Here is a 15307-nt window from a genome sequence, read left to right as displayed (position 1 = left end):
TACATCTGATAGACACTAGACCTTCAAATGTGCTCCAGATACAGTTTGTTCTCAGATGGTACACGCGAATCTAATTCATCACAGAACGAATGGACCATGTAGTTAATGACAAGCACTTAAAATTTAAGAACGGCTTGTACCATACAAGATCTGCCTGATTAGTGACTTACTTGGTCGGAAATCTGTCGACGCCTACAATTGCGTTTCATGACTGTAATTCAAGGTTTGTACATAAGTGCAGTTAGCGCGAGTTGAAACGGGCATATTCATCCTATCACACCAGCTATCCATGACTTTTAAGTGTCAAGTTCAACGGTCATTGACGACTGCATACCATAGCTGGTCGAAGTCACGAAAGTCATTAATAAAAACTGTCATTTGAATACATTATGTCAGTGACACAACAAATTTGAATTTTTAAATAAATACAACAACTAGCACAGAACACACTAGGAATAGCAATGTGCTCACACGTGTCATTTATGATTGGGCACCAGTGACCACCTTTCAGCGTGTGTCAGCCGTCACTTGCAACTGTGTGCCTTTTTACACAATTTACAATAGAATGGTCGGCAGACACGATAGTTGAACTGAGATTATGCACATTGGTTTGCGTCAATTTAAAGCAAAAAAAGCATGAAATGGAACAGGACTGGTCATGTTCAATTTTGTTTGTCACTTGCGATGACATGTCGTGTCTAATTGGACAACCTCATATTAGCGAATGCAATATTCACATTAATTTTTCAAATCTGGTTGATTCAAGGGTGATTCAGAATGAAACTACTGGACATTAAAAAGAAAATGGCCAAAAGCGTGTTGTTAACTTTTGTTTAGCTCAGGTTTGTTGCCTTCACACTGGCTAAAACATGTGTTCTTTTCTGTTGATGTGTGGCTACCTTTTAATGTGCTCAGCCCTAGAGAATGGGACTAGCTTTGAAGTGATCAAAGCTGCTATTGAATTATATTATTGAACACGTTAAAAATGAACTTGCACAAAATCTTAGTACGCCATATCAGAAAGTATCAGTATTTTCCTATGATTTGCAATTGCTTTTGATGTTTCATGTGATCTGACGGCCAGAATGTTTCAAGATTAAAATCGACAAAACTTAATCACAGTTAAAACGCTTAGAAAAAAAATGTGCGGAATGATGTCACTAGATGCGATTGTTGCTATAGTTAATATCTGCTATTATGTTCAATTTGCAGCGTTACGCTTTCTTTCCTGATGGTTTTTTGCAACTATAGACGTCATGTCATAGTCACACTTTCGCTTGAGCTAAGCATTTTAACCGCGATAAAATTTTGTCAATTTTAATCTTGAAACATCCTGGCAGCCAGATCACCTTAAACATCAAAAACAATCGCAAATGATAGAAAAATACCGATACTTTCTGATAACACGCACTAAAATTTCTTTAAAGGTTAACTTGCAACAAAATTCACATTACAGTTATTTGGTATCATAAGATTCACCATGTTTTACTCTGTTGTGTTGTAGGTGCAAAATATGTGCAAATGTGATTACAAGCTCTTAAAAGCTACAAAACGAACAGTTAATCGCAGCCACACGAGACCGCCGTAGTTTGGATTCTCTTTCCAAAATGGCTCAAATGGGATGTAGTTGTTACAGGATGGTTTCTGTTTACACTTTCATGCAACCTCATTCGTCGAAATATTTTCACAAATATACTTCAGAATTTTGTTGCAAGTCAACCTTTAACATTCAGTAGTGTTACATGCTACGAGTTTTTGTCATATTTTTCATCTTTGTAGCATGTAAATGGTTTAAAATGTCGCATTCTTAATTCTTCGAAGTGATTCAAACCTCTTATTCAAGAGGGTATTTTTGAAAACATCGTATCAACAACGAAGTACAGCATATGATATAAGCATCAATATTTGTATTAATGCACAAATATTTGCGATAGAAGGTTGGATTTTCATCATCTTCATTGGTGACATCCTTACAGCATCCCTACGTAGTTCTGTTTTCAACGCATGTGTTTTAAAAATATTTTAATAATTTTAAAACACCATTTTAGAAAAGAACTCCGAATTTGAAAGAAAAAATTCTCGAAGGTTTTGACATTGACATGTGACCTTAGACGCAGTTTGATAGTGTCAGTCGCGACATAAAATATGCGCTCGTTGTAGCTAAAAGCGCATAAGGCTGATATAAAAATGCGGAGTTGTGCGACAATTTCTTTGTAGCGTGTAAACTTGTCAGCTACGAGCAAGTGGGAGTTGTGCGACTACTTATGCGTACCATTTAAATACGTCTTCTTCATTCCTACGATCAAACCCACAACTTCGAAGCTCAAAAACTCATAGCATGTAACACTAGTGATTTAGTTAATTCGAAGCTTTTAAAAACTGATTAATAATTACTCAGAAACTTAAGAATGAAAAATGTTTGTTGATATGTTAACTTATCGGAATGACTAATCACTAGCAAACAATTGTAACTTGCTATTCATAAACTGACAGATCTCTTTAACCCTGAATAGACAGACGATCAGTGGTTATAACAGGTGCAGCCAGTAGGACTGCTATTTACTGGTTAAACATAAATTCCTACTAGCAGGCCGTGTGAAGGTAAAATCCCTTAGCATGAACTTCCCTTTGAGCTGTACAAACACTAGTCAATAATTAGATAGATTTTAAATGGAACAGATTCTGGTACATTATTTATTACTGAGTGATGCAAAATTTGCTAAATAATCAATTGAAGTGCCACTGGTTCAAACTTTAGACTATATATTATGATAAAAAACAGGAAAAAGATTCTACCGCCCATGTAATCATTATAGTAGTACAAATGCATATCATTGAGGTGTGTGTACAAAGTGCGACACGAGCTATTAGTTTTCTGTCATTGCCAAACAACTACTGCAACTATCTCCTTAAAAAAATGGAAATATATTTTAGTTACATACCATACCATATTTAAAAAAAAATTTGCTAACATTTAATAGCAGATTATTTGCCGCTTTGCAAATGAACTGTGAAATATAAATGAGGCCATAATACTAACAGCATTTATAAAGTTCAAAACTTCACATAAAGCAATATTTAAATTTTTAAAATTCTTTTAAAATACTATGTACAGATTTAGCTAGACAAGAGTGTTGTCAATATGCTAAACGCAATGGAAAACCGATCAACTTACGGATTGATGGATTAGTTTAGAAACAGTAAAGGTAACTATCACTGCTTCTCTTCATTGAGTTATCTTAACCAGACTACATAGACAACATAGACTACATAGACAAACGCTAAACAAAAACTCTCAATCAAGTTTATTTACAATATCTTAGAATAGCCTGTGTTTCTAAAATAAAAGTGGCTGTAAATGATGTAAGATCTGTTTGAATCGCTCTGATAAAGACAACTTCAAAAATCCATAAATTGCTTTAAAAATTTAAAACTGGCTAAACTTGAAATTTATGCAAACATTTAAATTAAAATTGAAATCATTATCAACCCATTACCCGTCTATCAACGACAACTTCAACTCGATAAATGAAAGTCTAGGAAATACTAACAAAACATTTGCCTAGAACCAGCATTAGTGATGTTTAAAAACTTCCCCTAAAACAACAATTGAATTCCTAAAGTTTAAAAAAAAATACACTCAGGATTTTATTTTTATAAGAAAACTATAACATAAGTAAACAGAAATCCCTTTAAAAAAACTAGGCAATATATAGTAAAACATTAACTTGATAGTGCCGATAGCGTAATGAAAAGGTGTTATCCATACATATTCCTTTAGTGATTTTGTTGTGCCTCACTTTTTACTGTAGCTTTTAAACTTCACATGTTTGATACTAGTAATGAAAATTAAATAGCGTGTCCGTTTGGTTTGGAGAATTGGAATGAAATTACACAATTTTTCTCAAACTATTTCCTTATTCTCCCTTAAAGGAACATGCATCTGATTGGCACATGAACCTTTAGAAAACTTGCCTGTGCAGAGCAGGCAAGCTTTTTAAGGATTCTTGCTTTTTGCGGTTCATCACAGTTATTTCTTGTTAAAAGTAAAAAAAAAAGTTACAGTTTTAATATAAAAATCAAAAGACATGGATCATTTTGTAAAGTTTGTATCACTGATTAGAGGTTGAGTAACATTTCGAAAGTTCCAGAACAACTATTAGCTACCGTATTTATATTTAAGGAAAACTAGCCTTCCTGAAGTTAAAATTTACAATTTGCAAAATTTATATGACTTTACTAATCCGAGGAACAAATCACAAGCGTAAAACAATTTGGTGAAATTATCCAACGAGCTTCTTTAAATGCACTGCTTAAGAAAATGTATGTGTACTTAATGTTTTTCAACTTGAAAATTTTACAAGCAGATGCAAAATTTATATAATTTTTACGGACAATTACATATGAAGAAAACTATCATTTCTGATATCTGTAGCGCCTAAAGGACACTTAGCAATGTTATTTCATCTGCACAAATTGCAATCGCATTATATTTATTTATTGTAGAAGTCACATCTAAAATATGACTGCTAGTTTCTAAAATGTGACTGTTTGTTAGACTAATGAGCTAATAGCTCATCTAAAATATTTTGTTTAGAAGTCACATGTAAACCAAATATTTCACTGCTCACTATAGAGGATACAAACTATAATTACCGTTTTAACTTGACGCTAAAAGACCTGATGAGGGCAACATGAGCATATAAAATTACTTCAGCTGTCAAGGTCAGCTACTTATGCAAACTCACAGATAGGATCATGAGGTGCTATGTTAAAACAAGCACCACATATCTTACAAATAAATTCTACAAAAGATTCTCAAACAAAGAACTTTCCCTAAACAAAATTTGCGTCTTGCTATCAAAAACCTTATAAAAGAAAAATATAAAACCGTCAAGTAGGCCTATCTATCTATCTCTGTAAAATATCTCAAGTGGCCGCTAGGCCTGTAGAAATAAAATGGTGCATTAGGCATAAAAATAAGATCACAAATAAGCATAGACTTATTTATCTAAGTCTGAAGGATAAAAGTATAAGATCGCTTGGTCTAGTTATAAGAGAATCAGATGTTAAAATTTCATCGTACGGTTAAAAAAAGAGTGTTTCATTGCACTTGTATTGATTGTGTGTCTGATATTGGAGCCTCGAGTAAAATAGGATGAGTTCTTAATTACAAATCTATTAAAATCGACCATTAGGTCTTGGCTTAAAATTTTTTGCAGTGTGCTTTCGGCCTACATAGTTACAACGTATTATTATCTTCTTATAGACGAACTGTAATACAAAGGGTCCACTACAACCATCAACATACAAAATATTTCATTAATAATGCAATTAACTATTTAAGCTCTTTCGTACAGGTCTAGTTCCAAATGTACTGCCAATGTGAGGTTTTGCTTTCACAGTACTTACACTTTTAAGAGGTACCTTGATGCTTATCTTGCCACGCGAAAATAGAGTTACATATTTCGAAGATGGAGATTTTGTAAGCCATCCAGAACAGATCTCTTCAACATCCATCGCACACAGTACTTAAGCAGATTGAAACAATATCTACTAGAAGCATCGTTACTAATGAGCTCGCGAATATTTGAAGTTTTCGGAAATAGATAGGCGAATATTAGCCTCAACCCATACAACACGCGTACAATGAAATTTTCAGTTACTTTAAAACCTGTATTTTTTTATTATTATTATTTTTTTTAATATTTAAATGCAATTGTAACATAAATATTAAAAATAATCTCTGTAAACTTTGCAGAACATTGACATTTTTAGAGGCTTGTACGTCAAAAATAAACACCTCAGTAAACAATTAATACATTTGATCCTCAAAACGTTTAAACAGGCCAAGTTATTATTAGAAGGGTTATACCTTTTAGGAAATCGAATCTCACAATGTCTAAAAAACCAAGACTCGTTGAAAATGGTTACTCTTCTGGCATTCATAATGGGTACACACACAAAGATAGGACGGTATCTCGAGAGATGGCCTACTTCTGTTTTGAAACCCTCTTGAAGCATCTTAGACGACAACCAACCACAAAGCAAAGTGAACTCTCCAATTTCACAAACGACCCATAGTGAGTTTGTATTAAAAGGTATTGTTCAAACTATTTGGCTTTTCCATATTTCAGTAATTATTGATCTTGAATTGTTTTGAATGCTAGTGACATTTCAAGTTTTAATAATTAGGCTATTATTAGTTATAGATGTGTAGTATAAAGAACGTAGTGGGCTAGTCAAGAATTCCGTATTAATGATTGACAAACTTTGTAGCCCGTAAATATTTCATGTTTTGAGTAGTTTAAATTTTGCTATGCTTACAAAAACGTGCACTATTTCATTTTGAACTTATGAAATAAGTTAGGAAGGTCAGCTTTAAAAATTTCTGTTTGCTGCTCTAGTAACGTGACTTTTATTTTATCAAGTAATTTTATCTTGGTTTGCAGCCCACTATTCGTAACATGGAACACTGGCAGAGAACGGCACTTGCGTGGATGTATAGGAACGTTTACACCATTAAAACTCCATCAAGGCTTAAAAGAATACGCGATAACGAGGTACAAAGTACAACTATTTATATTACTATCTATACTATTTAGTACTACTCATGCAACTATTAAATTGGTTAGGTTTAACAATACATAAAGCTTCAGCACCTTCAATATAATTGATTTTTTAACTAGTAATTTGTTTTCATTTGTGATAATATTATTATATAGAAGTTTGCTCATAAAGACATTGAAATTTAGTGCACTGAAAATTAAAAACTGCACTTTATTTGCAAATTGTTTTTTTAAACTTTTGTGGTACTGTGCATATTTTAAGGATATTTGGTTTTGTATGTTAATTTTGTAAGTTTGTTAAAAATTCTACATTTGCACGTTTATTTGTGAAAAATTCTACATTTTAAGTTTATTTGTTAAAAATTCTACATTTGTAAGTGACATTTTTAGTTTCAATTCTAGGAGAAATATGGTAGATTGTGTTGCCAGAAAATTTTTTACGAATTAAATACTTTTGCAGTTTATGGATTGAATGCAGCGGCATTCATTCGTGTGATATTGATTTATTATGGATTTTTGGTATTGATTTATTATTGATTTTTAGTATTGATTTATTATTGATCTTTATTTCATGTAACTATTTAATCGTTCTTATGTTTTCTCTGTTAAACACTCTCTGTGCAATATGGGAAATGACGTCTTGCTTATTGAATATTTATATTCACTTCTGTGCCACAGTGCTATAAGAGACTCCAGGTTCAGCCCGATAACCTTAGACGAAGTTTCTAAACTTTCTGTGACAGTCTCTATTCTTCTGAACTTTGAAGATGCAGGCGACTATCTTGACTGGGAGGTTTGTCGCTATGTAATAGGATTGTTATGATTGGTCAACTACTGTTGCCAATGCAGTTTTTCCATTTTGTTGTATTCTTAAGTATTTAGCAACAAAATGTGATATAAATGTTATTCGAATTAGCGGTAAAAATCAAATAATAAAAAGATTAAAATATGAGAGTAACTGCATAGGTTTCGTAGTAGCATCATTAATATAAAAGCTCTTACAGCACGTAGTGCTGTGAGAGATCATCAGGTGTCATTGCCATCTCCACAATTATTCCGTGATTGAGTTGCTCAGTTGGTAGGGTGCCTGACTGTGAAGTTAAATATCTGAGTTCAATACCCATGTAATGCATCTTTTTCCTAACCTGTAGGCGTGGCTTCAGACGGACATACACTGCTCATATTATTATAGTAAAGACTAGTATGCTAGTCCCTAAGCGTTGTGAGAGATTGTCATTTGTAATAACTATGTGCACAATTATTCTTAGACATGATAACGCAGTAGAGTGGTGCAGAAGGTCGTATCCTTGACTCGAGATCCGAATATCTGGGTTCAATTCCCGTGCGGTGATAACTTCAGAATGATGAAATTCCATCTTTTTGAAGTTATCACCTGATGAGAGCCGACCTTATGTCTGTTTAAAACAGATCTGCAGTGATTAACTAACATCTAAGTACTCTTTATATACATTATACTATGATTCACTCTTCGCATAGTGTATTATGTGCTTTTTAATATTCTTCATGAAACTAGCATTTTTAACTATAATATATATATTTATATATATTATAACAAAAATTAATATGTATAAATTAGTTATTTATATATATTAATAAATATTTATATATAATTAATATAATTATATATAAATATATATATTATATTATTATTTAATATATATATTTATATATATTATTGCATTGCCATTAACGGAATAAGGATGATATTTAACAAATACTGTAAAAATTGAAGTTTTGTTATATGTCAACAGTAATATTGATGACAAACAGAACAACTGTGTTGACTGCTTACTACATAACACTATTTTCATAGGTTGGCAAACATGGCATCCGTATAGAGTTTGTGAATGAAAGAGGTCAGCACAAGACAGCGACCTACCTACCTGATGTATCCGTGCAACAAGGTTTGTGAGTGAGTTCTCTCGAGTTTGGGAAATGTCAGGGCTTGTTATCACCATCGCTTAGACCATGTATTAATCGAGCTATATATATATATATATATTTATATATATTTATGTGAGTGTCTTTTGTACGTATGTCCAGTTGTAGAGATAAAGTTTTAGAAACAAAAAGCCTGCTTCATACTGGAATTGAACTCAGAACCCCAGTTCTGTTTACAGCCTGTTTGCTATAGAATTAAATAATTGTGCACACACTTATTACACCGTTAATTGCATAAAGTATGAAGTATTTTCTATGCTAAAGGTTGCATGTTAAATAATGGTGCACATACTTATTACACCGTTAATTGCATAAAGTATGAAGTATTTTCTATGCTAAAGGTTGCATGTTAAATAATTGTGCACATACTTATCACACCGTTAATTGCATAAAGTATGAAGTATTTTTTATGCTAAAGGTTGCATGTTAAATAATGGTGCACATACTTATTACACCGTTAATTGCATAAAGTATGGAGTATTTTCTATGCTAAAGGTTGCATGTTAAATAATGGTGCACATACTTATTACACCGGTTAAAATACGTACGATTAAGACGCTTGCGAAAATGCTATTGATTACTACTGGCACCTTTGAAGATCATGATTGTGAGAGAGATCATGATAACTTAACGATTATAAGCACGGCTCTTATTATAGTAAAGATTTAGACTAAACTTAGTTACTATCTTAATTTACTCAAATTCATTGAGTAATTATTTTATTATCCATATAATGCCAGGCGTTCAACTAATCACATACAAAGGAGGGCCGAAAAAGCATCTTGAAATCCTAATTTTCATCACCAAAGTCAGTGCACTGACATCTCGAGGTATTCCAGTTTCTCGCTGTTTAACTTTCTGTTTAAAATCCTCCAGTGTTGTGCGACTACTAAATTATATGTATATCTTATCAAACAGGGTGGAACAAACTCCAAACTATAGACAGCCTCCTTAGGAAAGGAGGCCACAAAGGACATATATCCCAACAGCTGCGTTCATCTATTAAAGTAAGTTCTTTATTAATAAGATCCTTTATTAATAAGAAAAATCCTTTTGTCTTTAGAAATCCTACTCTTTGCCAGGTTCATAGATTTCTTTCCTAGACTTCTGTTTTCCTATTCTGAGTGTTTATTAAGTCAAATCTTTAGCCAAAACGTTAGCTTCTAAAATTACTCCTGTGACGCTATCTTTAGTAAATACTAGTAATAAGCCTGGCCATACCTGGAATTAGTTTTATTTTATATCTGACAGCTCGCAGGTTAGCCTGTTTTGACAAACTGTTGTTTTTGCGGAGTTGTTCCCCCGTCGAGCGGGCGAGCAACACATCAGCTTGTCACAAAACGTACTGCACCTGATGCATCAGCTGCACTGAAAGGGCGTTGTTCTCTTCCGTCTGTGCGGCTTGGCTGCGATGTTATGGCGGTCGCTCCATTGGTAATCATAACGGATTTCGCGCAAAAACTTATGTAGAAAAAATAAGATTACAACGTTTAACCAAATACCAGTCTTTGTTGTAAACGTTAGTAGAATTTAAGAATAAAATAAATTGAAAATAAAATCCATAAGAACAAATAAAACTGACTGATACAAAAATAGAAATAAAACTGACTGAGCGAACAAATAACGCCATCTTTAGTCGCTGTTGTTGCCTAAGTTCTCAAGTTCTACTAAAGTTTACCGCAGAGACTGGTTGCTGGTTAAACGTTGTTATCTTATTTTGTCAACATAAATTTTTGCGCAAAATTCGCTTTGATTACCAATGGAGCGACCGACATAACATCGCAACCGAGCCGCATAGACGGAAAAGAACAACTCCCATTCAGTGCAGCTGATGCATCAGGTGCAGTACGTCTTGTGACAAGCTGTTGTGTTGCTCGCCTGCTCGACGGGGGAACAACTCCGCAAAAACAACAGTTTGTCATGACAGGCTACTCGCAGGTGTGAACCAGATGGCGTTTTGGGACCAAAGATTTTTAGCAACGTGGCTTCAAACACATGGCGTATAGCCGTGTGAAGTTTGGATAAAATCGGCCCATAAGTTGTGAAACGCATAACATTTACGAAGACTAGCAGACGTACACAATAACAAAGCGGGATTTATTAATATAAATGTATGTTTCAGGTCGTTTTATTACTATTTATGCTGTACAATTCAGAATGTGAAGTATAATTTAGACCGAAGTTTTTAGTTTATTTAAATTCAGTTGCATTTGTTTTTCTGAAGCTTTGTACTGTTAAAAAAATTAACATGTGAGCATCTTTTCGTAATCATTTTACATCTGCTAGATATATTTCTATAACTTTACAAAAAAATTTCATTAGAGTAAATGATTGTATTTTGTATATTTGTGTGAACTTCACAGTGTGAGTTAACATGGTCATCCGAACAGTTCAAATTTTTATTTTGTTGAAAGTAATGCATTGCCTAACCTCTAAAATAGTTTTAACACTTATAAGCCTGGGCCCAAGATATATCAGAGAGTTGTTTCCCCCACCTGAACCTAAACACGATCCATCACCCAAGTCAATGCGGCTTCATCGTTTAATTTTGTTTTTCCGTACTTCCAGTTTACGTAGGATTATGAGATTTTTGTCATTTTGTGCGGTTCACGTTTTCAGCATAGTTTCAAGTTGAACCATTAGATGTTCAGATATTACCGAAATGGAAAATGGCTGCCGACAGAATATTAGTTGCTAATGACATACTGATTGAAATCCTTATTGATGAAGATCAAAAATAGACAATGCTAGAATGTTCTCCGCAGCGACAAGAGCTTTACACTAAAACTATGTGTTTCTCTATCCCTAACAAATATATATTGTGTACAATAATATAATAATGGCCCAGGGTACATCAACCATTATGTTTTTTAGTTATCTCTAAAACATGTCTTTGAAAGAGTGAAAAAATACTATTTATCATAGCGTATTTGGTTTTTGTTTCTTCCAATGAGTTCTACAAACTTGATGCTTCAAAATGATATTCTGTTCAAAAATAATTGTGCTATCCTAAGGTGTTTTCATAGTCGAAGAAAAGTTCTTTTTTGGGTCAAGGATCAGGGGACTTTACTTGTGTATACAAGAGTAGGCTTCAAAGAGTTAACAGTGCCTCGCTTTGGCGTATCCGTTGCCTGCATCCTAGATGACCATTTTGCGGCTGGCTAGTAATAAAATTATTTCTTGTAAATGCATTTAGGCATATAGCAGTTGCTGCTTTCTGGGGATGGTAACTAGCATAAAAAATAATTTGTTGAAAACGTAAAATGAGATAGATTAAATATGTGGCTTAATGGATGTTAATTTCTGTTTCGCTAATACTTGCCAAGTTGAATATACCTTTCGTTAATGGGTTGCAAAACAACCACAAGTCGCTCATCATGAAGGCATCTAATCAAATTATCACTCTTTGTAATGTTATCAGGCCCACGACAAATATGCTTTTGTTTATTATAATACATATTTTAAATCTTTAACACAAATAAGAAAATCAATATTTGTGGTGTTGCATGCCTTGGTAAGAAAAATATATGCAAGCCCATTTATTTCTAACGTAGTAGTTGTATGATATGACCATATTATCTAACTATATTATTAATATACATGTATATTATTAATAATATATATGTATAGTATTAATAATGTATTATTAGATTATTATTATATTATTAGTAATATACAGTCAAACATGGATAACTCGAACTTCACGGGACCGAGCGAAAGTGTTCGAATTATCAGAGCGTTCAAGTTATCAGAGCACTGTCACAAGTCTATGTATTTACTTATTTATTAGTAGATACATGTACATATACAAACTATAATATAAATCAAAAGCACAAATGGCTTGTTTCAAATTAAATGCTTCTAATGTAAAGTTTAAAACGTTTTTATCAAAAAGTATAAAGATTTTTCTATCACTTGAGATTGGTTTGTTGTTTGAGGTGATGTTATTGACAGGACGTTTTTTAGATTGACATCGGCAAAACTTGATCGTTGTTGAAATGCTCAGAAGAAAAGACATCTTTTTCTTTTGAGCGTTTTACCCACGATCAATTTTGTCGATTTTTCTTGAAGTTTATGCAAAGAATACCTCACTTTCCCTTGCTTCCGAAGGGCGATCGCTAAGCGGATGTTTGGTATAAATCAAATTTCACCAAACCTTTAGAAAAGTCGTTGACAAAAATATTTTGCCGATGGTGGTAATAACGACGTTTATGAATTACAAAAAGTTGAGGTTTATCTCCATGGCTTGGAATAAAGTGATTTTATAAAGCGATAACAACCGTTTCGGTAGCCGGTGGGCAAAAAACTGTTCGAGTTAACAAAGTTGAGTTCGAGTTATTTATAGCAATTTATCATTACGTGGGAACGGACCAAAGAAACCGTTCGAGTTAACCATGTGTTCGAGCTATCCGTGAACGAGTTATCCATGTTTGACTGTACATGTATATTATTAACAATATACATGTATAATGAGTGTGGGCTTTTATAGCTATAATAAAATATCCTTATATATGCATTAAGTAGTACCAATGTGTTGCCAAGATTATGCAAAGTTGTTTAACATTTTGTTGTGACTGTCAGTTCACTCTTTTACCTTGTTTATCATTCCTTAGATTAATTGGAAACTCCTGCCTTCGATGTCGCTATTCCTTTTTAATTATATGACAGTTTTTATGTGAATATTTGGTCCAATCGTGGTTTTAACGTACAGAGCAAGCACTGGAGTGAATTGAATTTTCAGTTTCGTTTTAAAAAATTTGACCAACCTTTACAATAAAATCCAAGAATTAAAAATGTCAAAAACCTACAGTATGATTTTATATGTTTGAGCAATCTTTTGAAGAAAAAGAGTATAATATTTGCTGAGCTTATTGCAATCCAAAGCTATGTTTTTTATGAGTAATGGTTGCATCAACATTGACTCTGTGATTTTGGCTTGACAAGTGTGTCCAGTGTCCCGTGAGCTTTGACGACTGGAGGCATTCCTAGCTGCAGAGGACAATTTCAGGTTGGATGTCATTCCTGTCTCCACCAGTGGTAATTTTCGGGAATTGAACCCCCAACTCTTGTTTGCTGGTCAGGCCTTCTAGACCACTAGGCTACAGCGGCTATATATGTATTAGTATATAGACCGATGCCTAAAGACGGGGCATAATTAAAAAAAATGAATTCATTTGAAAATCTGACAGTATTAAGTCATGCCAGATGCAGTGGTTGTCCTTAGTATGTGATACATCGCACATTCCTTTGTGGCTGGCTTAAAGATTACCGGAAATCAGTTTTAAAATCAAAGCCATAATATAAAAATATAGCCATTTGCAAACCATTATTTAAATGTAAATCAGCATTATTTAAAACATGTGAAAACTTGTGTTAGAAATATCAAAAACAGAAGTTGTCTTACCTTGGTTGTCTAAAGAAGTGAGTCTGCTAAGGCCATTGTTAGTGATTGTATTTTACAGTATCTCAGCCTTAGGACTAATAAAAATATAACGAAATCTTCAATAGAGATATTAAACCTCTTACTTTTGACTTTCCTGTTCTGTTACAGCTTGTACGATACCAGAGTGAGAAAGTACAGGCTACATATGATGATTACAAAGAATACATTGGCAATGAACATTCTGAACAGTCAGCATCTATGCATGGCCTTGCGAATGGCCATAGCTGTTAATGACATGCTGCTAGGTTATTAGCCAATGGGGACCACTATAGAATGATCTCTATAGTAATACAATGCTAAGTCATTTATACTTTTAGGTATTTTTAGGTGCCTGCTCAAAGGCAAGAGTCTGTACATGCTGAATGCATATGTTAGTCACTTATACATGTATGCTTATGGAATATTCCTATATGAAATTTAGGCTTAGTGCTAAAAACATTGTATAAATGCTTTTATATCAATTTAAATTCAATAAATCATTAATCATCTTACTAATGATGTATTTTTAATTGAATATAACCTGGTAATGAGATATCCTTTTAACAGCGAACATATATTCTGCATTTGCTGTTCATCACCATGTATTTTTTTTCATTCTATCATTCATGTTACGTATTCTATTTAACGAAAACTACTTTTGTTGACATTATGAGTCTCTATTTCACAAAAATATCCGCAAAGGAGACAGGTAAGATTTTTAGATTTCAAGAGTCGCATGTAGCTCAATATTTGGCAACAGCAGAGAATAAACTTGTTAAACAACTTCTCTGTTTTATCACGAAGGTTTAAGAATGTGCTAGTGAACAACTAGTGTAAGTCACTTCTACCAATGATAAACAGCCCAGTGGGGGATGTATATCATTGCTTCTAACACCTTATGACCATCAACTTGGTTTTGTTGACAACTTGATAGCTATACAAAGATAATACACATTCAGTACGATTCACGCTGATTAACCCTTTTTTATCAAGAAATTCGTATATTTAGTTGATAGCTATCATCTATCATAATATCCTCGCTAGATAAGATAATGTGATAGCCTGACCAGCGATAATGATTAATCAACTGCAGCAAAATGAGTCACGCCTCTTAGTCGGGCGAAATAGAATAGCCTTAGAAACGGTATTTGTTAACCGAATATGAAAACTTTCACTCGGCTGAAATATAAAACGTTCAAAATTAATAACGAAAGTGACGACAACAGCAGTTTTCTACAGTACAGTAATTAAACTTAGCAAAATAAAATAACCACATGAATAAATATTTCAGCATTTGATAACTTAATCAATTATTAGATTTTAAACAAAGATATAAACTCTTATTTTTTGAGTT

The 15307-nt window shown here is 33.3% G+C and overlaps 2 protein-coding genes across 4 annotated transcripts in view; one reads left to right on the top strand and one right to left on the bottom strand.

Moving 5' to 3' along the window:
• LOC137401472 (GRB2-associated-binding protein 1-like) overlaps positions 1–5547 on the bottom strand; it is a 54293-nt gene extending 48746 nt beyond the window's left edge. For all 3 annotated transcript variants that reach the window (XM_068087831.1, XM_068087829.1, XM_068087830.1), the window contains exon 1: positions 5413–5547. In XM_068087831.1, coding sequence (XP_067943932.1) covers positions 5413–5520 — 108 coding nt within the window. In that variant the 5' untranslated portion in view covers positions 5521–5547. The remainder of the gene's footprint in view (positions 1–5412) is intronic.
• Positions 5548–5806: 259 nt separating this feature from the next.
• On the top strand, positions 5807–14465 carry LOC137401543 (AMMECR1-like protein). Its single transcript, XM_068087956.1, has 6 exons — positions 5807–6083; positions 6453–6563; positions 7248–7362; positions 8404–8494; positions 9450–9538; positions 14083–14465. The coding sequence occupies exons 1-6, from the start codon at positions 5899–5901 to the stop codon at positions 14203–14205; spliced, it is 714 nt and encodes a 237-aa protein (XP_067944057.1). The 5' UTR covers positions 5807–5898; the 3' UTR covers positions 14206–14465.
• Positions 14466–15307: the final 842 nt, after the last annotated feature.

Source organism: Watersipora subatra, chromosome 8 (assembly GCF_963576615.1).
Source record: "Watersipora subatra chromosome 8, tzWatSuba1.1, whole genome shotgun sequence".
Lineage (NCBI taxonomy): Eukaryota > Metazoa > Bryozoa > Gymnolaemata > Cheilostomatida > Watersiporidae > Watersipora > Watersipora subatra.
Note: the sequence above shows the minus strand (reverse complement) of the source record. Positions and strands in the feature narration are given on the sequence as shown.

What these genes read in the sequence shown, in the direction of transcription:
- LOC137401543 (XM_068087956.1), top strand. Translation starts at nt 5,899, where the DNA reads ATGTCTAAAAAACCAAGACTCGTTGAAAATGGTTACTCTTCTGGCATT. An exon ending in GCGACTATCTTGACTGGGAG is followed by an intron (nt 7,363 to 8,403) that starts GTTTGTCGCTAT and finishes CTATTTTCATAG; the next exon opens with GTTGGCAAACATGGCATCCG. An exon ending in AGCTGCGTTCATCTATTAAA is followed by an intron (nt 9,539 to 14,082) that starts GTAAGTTCTTTA and finishes GTTCTGTTACAG; the next exon opens with CTTGTACGATACCAGAGTGA.